The sequence below is a fragment of the Oxyura jamaicensis genome, chromosome Z (assembly GCF_011077185.1).
Source record: "Oxyura jamaicensis isolate SHBP4307 breed ruddy duck chromosome Z, BPBGC_Ojam_1.0, whole genome shotgun sequence".
Classification (NCBI taxonomy): domain Eukaryota; kingdom Metazoa; phylum Chordata; class Aves; order Anseriformes; family Anatidae; genus Oxyura; species Oxyura jamaicensis.
The window spans coordinates 33,948,815-33,956,893 of record NC_048926.1 but is presented as its reverse complement, the minus strand read 5'-3'; the positions used below and the strand labels follow the sequence as shown (position 1 = coordinate 33,956,893).

The 8,079-nt window shown below is 35.3% G+C and overlaps 1 protein-coding gene across 4 annotated transcripts in view; it reads left to right on the top strand.

The window, feature by feature from the left end:
• Window positions 1–7,156, top strand: part of LOC118155721 (nuclear factor 1 B-type) — a 69,645-nt gene extending 62,489 nt beyond the window's left edge. For all 4 annotated transcript variants that reach the window (XM_035309123.1, XM_035309122.1, XM_035309120.1 and 1 more), the window contains exon 8: window positions 386–7,156. In XM_035309123.1, the coding sequence (XP_035165014.1) occupies window positions 386–403 (18 nt within the window). In that variant the 3' untranslated portion in view covers window positions 404–7,156. The remainder of the gene's footprint in view (window positions 1–385) is intronic.
• Window positions 7,157–8,079: the final 923 nt, after the last annotated feature.

The following is an 8,079-nucleotide window of genomic DNA, read 5'->3' as shown; positions in this document are numbered from 1 at the left end:
ATAAATTTTAATAGCTCTTAAATAACATCTGTAGTGCCATATAGTGTTATATATATGGTTTAGTGGTGTCTGCTTTATATACGACCTCTAGAATTTTGGGAGACTTCCATAAATAAACAGGGTACTTGCAATTGAGTCCAACAAATTTGTTTTTGTTTCAAATTAGTCACACTTTTAGAAAGAAAACGGTAAATTTGAATCTCAAGCAATAGTCAGAAAATTGTTTTATTTAATTTTTAATGTTAAGTAGTGCTGTTAATAATGAATATTTGTTTTAATCCTGATTCAAATTCATTGTGATCTGGTTTTTGCAAAATGCCTAATTTGTGTTTCATTTTCTCTTTCTTTTTCTCTGTCTCTTTATCTCTTTCCCCCTTTTCAACAGTCCTGGTACCTGGGCTAGCTTGGTTCCTTTTCAAGTATCAAACAGGACACCGATCCTGCCGACAAATGTCCCAAATTATGGTTTGAACATAATTGGAGAACCTTTCCTTCAAGCAGAAACGAGTAACTGAGGGAAAAAAAAATAAAAGAAAAATTAGAAAAAGGAAAAAAAAAAAAAAGAAGACGGGATGATAGAAGAAGCTGAAGAAAGAAGAAAAAAATAGACCAGCAATTGCAGCACTTACAATCACTAATTCCCTTATGGTTAAAACTGAAATGACATGCAAAGGGTCGATGATATTTCACTGATGGGTAGAATGCAGCCCCTGCTAAGTAGCCTTTGTTATATGAAGTCCGCTGGGAAATAGATGTTCTGTCTCTGACAATATATTTTAACTGACTTTCTAGATGCCTTAATATTTGCATGATAAGCTAGTTTTATTGGTTTAGTATTCTTGTTGTTTACGCATGGGATCACTATTCCTGGTTATCTCACAAAACAAAGGCTAGGCAGCAGCAACAGAGCTGCAGGAGGACAAGGGCTGTGAGCCAGCCATTTTCTCAACACTCTGATTTCTAAATGTTTTAAAAATACGCTCTGTAGCCTTTAGTTATCAGTATGGATTTATTAAACTTTGGCCCTTAACTCAGCCTTTTCTAGTGTGTTACCCAGTTTGAAATTTTCAATCAGAATGAACACACGGGCTCTACATAAGAAATGCCTCTATGTAGGTAAAGTGTTATCTTTTCATGCAACAGTAAAAAGAAAATGAAAAAACAATACAAAAGAACCCACACGAACTTTTCCCACTAAAGAAACACTTACAGAGGCAAGTGCAATTTAAAAATCATATCTAAGGGGTCATCATTATAAGTCCTTCAGCCCTTGGACTCTAAATTGAGGGGACTAAAAAAAAAAAAAAAAAAAAAAGAATTAAAAATTACTTTGAACAAATTTATTTTTCCCCTCAGTTTTTGAGGGCATTAAAAGGCATTAAATCAAGACAAATCATGTCCTTGAGAAAAAGAAATCAATGAAAACACAGCACTTATGTTGGTTTAGCTGCTGCCTCCACAGAGGGGTAGAATTTATTTATTTAAAGTTACTGGTTGCATCAAGGACCCATAGGGTTTATATTTTTCTGTATAATCTGCATCATAGAGACAAAGAGATAGGCAAATCCATGCCACAAGGGCAAAGCTTACTGTTTACAAACTGGTAATACCAGGATGGGGATAAGATTTTATTTAAATAATGCACTCTTAAAGTCTAGTTACAGGGTGCTGAAAACTTGCATGGTGCTTTCAGAAGTTAGCCTTGTTCAACAGATTTCACATATTGACAGAAATATAATGTGCATGGGCAGACATTTTGCCTCTATGTCTCTTAAAAAATAATCGATTAAAATACTCTTTCCAGTAATCCTGATTTGCACGAAGATATAATGTCCACATTACGTGCCTTGCCTTGAAATCTAAAAAATGGAAAAAAAAAAAAAAAACACAAAAAAAAAAACAAATAAAAAAAAAAAACACAAAAACACACAAAAAAAATCAAAAAAATTGACATCACTACACTTGTTTTGCTGCATTTATTATCATTTTAAATCTTTACCATTTTTATGACAAAATATTTTGTACTCCAGATGGGAAAAAAGTGTGACATCATGGATTTTTTAGACAGTTATATCTTTATCTCACATTTATAAAGCATATCATGGCTGTGTATAGTTGCCGCTTAAGAATTGTAATCGACCAGCAATATTTTCAGTATTTTGGTGTTTTTTCTATTAACCTTTCATGTTTTTCATCTTCCAATTAATATTGGGGGGAGGGGATTCAAATTTATACGAATTATGCAATACCAAGTTTTGCCTATGTAGGTAGTGCTTTTAGCTGTATTGGTTATTGTAGGTAAGTACACAGATTTAAAAGAAAAAAAATAATGTATGCTTTTTTTGTTTGTTTTAATTGACCAAAGTGGGTACTGCTATTTTTGCAGTGTGATGAGGTCCTTTTATGTACTGAGAGATGGACGGGGATTTTTTTTTTATACATATATATATATTCTGGGGTGGGTGGGGATGATTTTTAACACTTTACAGTGTAGCTGTGAAGCAGTGCACCCTTAGCCAGGCAAGGGCTGCAAAGCGACTGTTCTGCCTACTGTGACAAACTTTCAAATCGGTTCCCTCTTTTAACTTCCCACCTGGGGTGCAAGCTGAAATCATTTCTGGATTTAAAAAATAAATAATGAATTCTGTTGGAGGCAGACTTGACTTGAGGAAATTGTTGTACTTCAAATATCAAGAGAGACAGAGAGAGAGAGACAGGGAGAGAGGCAGTCAGAGAGAGCAGGAGGTCCAGACCCAGAGTGAGATGAAGCCTTTCCCACTCTGGCAAATCTACTACGTCCTAAAGTGTTCATGTAAGAAGATGTTTTTAACTTAGAATAGAATGACATTTGCTTTGTCTAGGAAATGTGTGTAGAGGGCCAAAATCTTTGCTGGCATAACCACTGACTTCAGTTGACTTGAGTCGTTCCTGCAGAGAATTTGCCTCCCTTAGCCTGCTTGACTCTTAAATATTCCTTTCTATTTTATTTACGATATTTTTTCCCCTACATCAAAACTTTTTTTTTTTTTTTTTTTTTTTTTTTTTTTTATCAGACAGCATCTGAATTCTAATCTTCAGCCTGCTCAGACTGTGTCAGACTTTTCTCATGTCTTCTCATACAGCAGGTTGGATGGAGAGCTCTGGGCTACAGTAGAAAAGGAACTTCTGAATGGGTGTAATTAGACAGTGGTGTAATTAAATGTGCATTTCCAGTAAAATCAGAACTTACAGATTAGTACTAAGCCTGTTGCTGGAAACCTTGTTACATGTGGCTCAAGATAAGGTGACCTTTTCCTTAAAAGCACATCCATTTTTAAGGTGAAAACAAAAATGGAATAGACTTGAAATGGGATATCCCGGTGGGACTGTTCAGCCCTTTGTGGTTGTCTCTGCATTTTGGAGGTTTGCCTGTTGTGGAGCAGCTCCAGCAACAGCCGCCCCATGGGGTGCTGGGTACTGGCAGACCTCATCGTTAAGCCAGCACGTGGCTGCTTGTGAGGTGGTGGTGATGGCACATCCACTTGTCACCAGCAGGACACTGCAGGAGAAACATGCATAGGCAGGGCATGGAAGAATACCGAGACAGAAGCTGTAGAAAAGCAAATCCTGAAAATTTATCTATAGCTAAGCTGGAAAAAAAATAATAATAATAAAAAAATCAACTTTACATTGCTCTTTTTCTGAGCCTTATAGTAAGTGAATTAATTCCCTAAGTACATGGCTATTAAGACTAGCTGAAACGTAGTTGACCCACCAAGAGCATACTCAGGCTCTGGCCTGGTAACATTAACTGTGTTATTGCCCTTTCTGCTCGCCACTTATCACTTAGCAGTATTGAGCAGTTCAGGAGCTCAGGTGTGTCTGCCCATGCTCTGTCCTTGACCCTTGTCACTAGCAGAGTGTCCACCTTAAGGTTTTAATAGCACACCAGAATGAAACTGAAGCAAGTTCAGACTTTGAACTTGCAGGATTTTCAAAAGAATGATTACCTTTGTAGGAAGAAATATGCCTTTAACTGAGCTTTTCTATTTCTGACCTCTTGTATGAAAATACTGAATTTGCAGATGCAATATTTTAAAAAGTAAACTCCTTCCATCTGAATGAATTGGTTTTGTTATACATCAGAGTATTTTTTTTTTTTTTTTTTTTTGGGTTATGTCTCTCTGATAGAAAATTCTGGTTTAAAGAAACTTCTCATTTATGGTTTTTATTTTTTAAGCTCAGCAGTCAAATGATTAAGATAACACTGAGAACTCAAATCCAGTCTCTGGCCTCCTCCTTCACCAGGAAGTGTATTCTGACTAAATCAAGCCACCCCGTTCTATGTGCACTGTTCTGCCTTTATTAAGTTGCTTTGCAGCCCTGGCCTCATGGCTGTGCCACTGAAGTGTGTTCCCCCTGGAGTGACATGAACGTTTAAGGCTTGACTAAGGAAAAAAAAAGGCAGTGAAGGAGACTGTACATAAAGACATGGCAAAAATATTAATTATAGCAATATAGTTGTGGGGTGAAGTTCTGGTGGGCAGCTCCATTGAAAATATGTGAATGAATTTGTGAAGCTGCAAGTAGCGAGAAGAAAGGAGGATCTTCTGAATGAACCGCCTACCTTGTAGACAGTAATTTGTACACTGTATAGTTTTGTTAAGATTTTTTTTTAATTAAAATACCCTTGTTTGTAAAGCTAACTTTTAACAATTATAATGGAAATACATGTCATTTCCATTTTTAAAGTAAACAAGAATATTCCTTGTTTGGAAACTGGACTTGGGTTAAAACTCTCCAGTTTCTTAATTTATGTGTTAAAAAAAATAAAATCTGTCCATGTTAGCAGTTATTTCACAGATCCCTGTGCTTGAAAAGCATAGGTTACTAATCCTTTAAAAATGTAAATGGAGAAAAGTTATATTTTATGAAGGTTATTTTGTTGTATTTAGTATTGGAAAAGTTGGTTTTCAGAGCATTTCAAAATGTTGGAAGCACCACTGTCTTTTTATTAGTATATATGGCCTTTAGCAAAAGTTTTTGTGATTGTTACATGATGGTATTTAAGATTAGGTTCACAGAGCAATTCAGGATAGGCAGATAATAAAAACAGTACTTACGTCTCACATAGCTGTGTCCTCAGGGAGCAGAATTTTGGATTTGCAACTTGTAGCTTCATAAGGACTTAATGAAAGAGATTGCACAAGGACATACTCAGCTGTGACACCAGAGTGTGTTCTGTACCTAAATCTAAATTATATTTACTGTGTGAGATTATGAAGGCTGCAGAAAGTTATCCCATATTCAGTGTACAGTATTCACATTTAATGAAACAACTCTCTAATGTTGCTGGCAGTAAGGTCCCAAGCATGACATTCAATATAGTTTATATGATCCTGTCAAGGTCTTTTGTTAACATTAACCAGCTGCATGCTCCTGGACTTTTTTATTGGGTTTCTATAGAAAACTTAAGAAAAAAAAAATAAAAAGAAAAAGAAAAGAAAAAAAGAAAAAAGAGTAAAATCGTATGCAGGCTAATAAAGTTAAACAGGAAAAGCTCAAAATTGAATGTTCTACTCCACACTGAAGGAGCTGAAATCTGTCTCCTTGTTTGCACTTTCTGCTAGTTTCCCCTGTTTTTTCTAATTCCTCAAAATTGTGTGGGTGTGGTGGAGCACTGCAGTTGGAGGATAACATGGACCACTGATTTTGCCCTTTAACCCTGCACAATGACCTTTGCATCAGCCAAACTTATTGCCATGACAACTCTTTGTACTGTTTCCACGCCACAGCTCTGTTGGTCACATTGTTAATAGTAAAGGGGACAAGTCGGGAGACGGTCAATTTTTACATTTTTTGTTGCAATTTTTTCTTCAATGGTTGTAAGTAGTTTTTTTTTTTTTTTTTTTTTTTTTTATATAATGAAAGGGTTCACTAGTTATTACTCTTTAGAAATATCTGTGTGTTGCAATTCAAATGTATGTTGAATTTGTGAAAAGGTCTTCAGTGCCACTAGCATTGTGATATCCTAGAATAAGCCTTTCATACTTTTATTGCATGATACAGTAACAGTAAAACAAAAGGTGGCCTAAATAAATGGAAAGCAGTGTGAGCTAGTGACACTAAAGCCAGTCTTTGTATTACTGTATTTTTGACAGAAATGGTTTTGAAAACTGTGCTACAGGGACTGATGTGGCAAATATATCTCTATATGCAGAAAGAAGGTTTTTAAGAAGTATGGTTTATTATGCATTCTTCATTGAGGGCATTGAAGTTGCATGGACTGATAAAAGTTGATGCAAAATGAGAAAGAAACAAAAACCAGCAAAATGTTTACCAAAAAAACTCAAAAAATGAGCAGTGCCTGTTCAATTTCACAGTCTCTGTTGAGTTCAGTTGTAAATATGTTTCAGATAACATTTTCTTCTTCTTCAAAAAAAAAAATCTCTACAACATTGTAGAATGTGAGGGGTTCCTCAAGTCCCAGGCATAGGCTTCTCAAGAGCTGCATTAGATTATGTCTTCATCAAGCTGTTAATTTGTGCTTATATCATATAGAACTTTTAGTAAGCTGGGCAGAGGCACCCCATCTCAATGATATTTCTCTGAGAACAACTTTTGTAGGGCTGTGTGTTTCTTTAGATACATTTAGTACAACTGTAGGTGACAAGTAGTCAGTTATTGCTTGCTAGCTACACACCAGGGTTGATCCATTTTAAAACTTTTGGCATTTTTCCCCCTACTGTAGGCCATAAATCCCGAAGGTTACAATTTAATTAAAAAGTAGGTGCGTGCGCAATCCTTGTGTAACGAACCTTCACTTGTGGGATGCATTACAGTACAACTACTTAATTTTGGAACTAAGGCCCTCTGGCATCAGACCTGCTTTTAGCCTGAGTGTTAACAAAGGTTTTTATTGTGCCTGGTTGGAGGATAATAATGTTCTTTTGGGTACTTTTTTTTTTTTTTTTTTTTTTTTTTTTTTTTTTTTAGGTTACAAATGAACTCAACTGCCACAAGTTTTAAACTGGTGTAAATCAAGCTTGACTTAATGTGATTGTTACTGTTATATCCAGCCTATACTGCTAGCAGCTGCTCATACTGCAGTCAATTACTGGAAGCGGATATATTTCCTATGCAAAAACTGTTTAAACAATAAAAATGAGCTATGCTACAGGCCCTGGTCTCATGTTTTCTTTTCTATCTCTGAGAATGGTAATTAGCAATATTTTAGAAACTAACCTTGCACCTCATACCCTGGCAGCATGGCACAACTTTAGAAGTTCTGTGTATACTTAGGTTGGATTTAACATATCTATTTGCATAGATAGATATTGACTTAGTGGTTATTCTGAAAAAAGGAAGACAACAGTAGCAAAGAGATAGAATCCAATAATCATCTAAATTAAAAAGCTTATAGTTAGTTTTTGTCATAATGTTTTACCAACTCAAGTAATTATACAGCTGACCTGAACTGCTTCTCTTGCACTGTAAGACTGAGCATGATCAGGAGACCTTTGTTTTGTTTCCAAGTATCATAGACTTGTGAGAGACAATTCGTAAATCTTCAATTTTTACAGTCTTCTTGAAAACACTTTTGTTAAATACAGATAGAAACATTCAAACTTCCCAAAATGCTTTGTATTTTTCCTTATTTCAGTAAACTTTGTTTTGGGCCTAAGTCTTTGAAAATTACAAAAGAAGAATTATGTTTCATAAGTGTGAATAGGGGATGCTTCACTCAGCTTGTGTTCCTAGATATAAATTATTTTCATTTTACCCAATTGGGAACCCATATTCCAGTAGTATTAGTCATTATGCACTATGAAAATGTTCAGGAGATGACTGAATGTATCACAGTATAAGGGCTAAAAAAAAAAAACAACTCAAATTTTGCTGCACAGTGAAGCTAAACAAATCTCCACCTACTTAGATAAAAATATTCTACATGTTCAAGAGTATAAGCTTTATCCAGTTTTGACCACTAGTATGCAAAATGTGATACCATTCTTTATTAAATGAACTAACTTATATGAAAATGTTTTATGTATGACCCTCCGAAACAAATTGTCAGGCACTGAAAAGTTAGAAAATGTT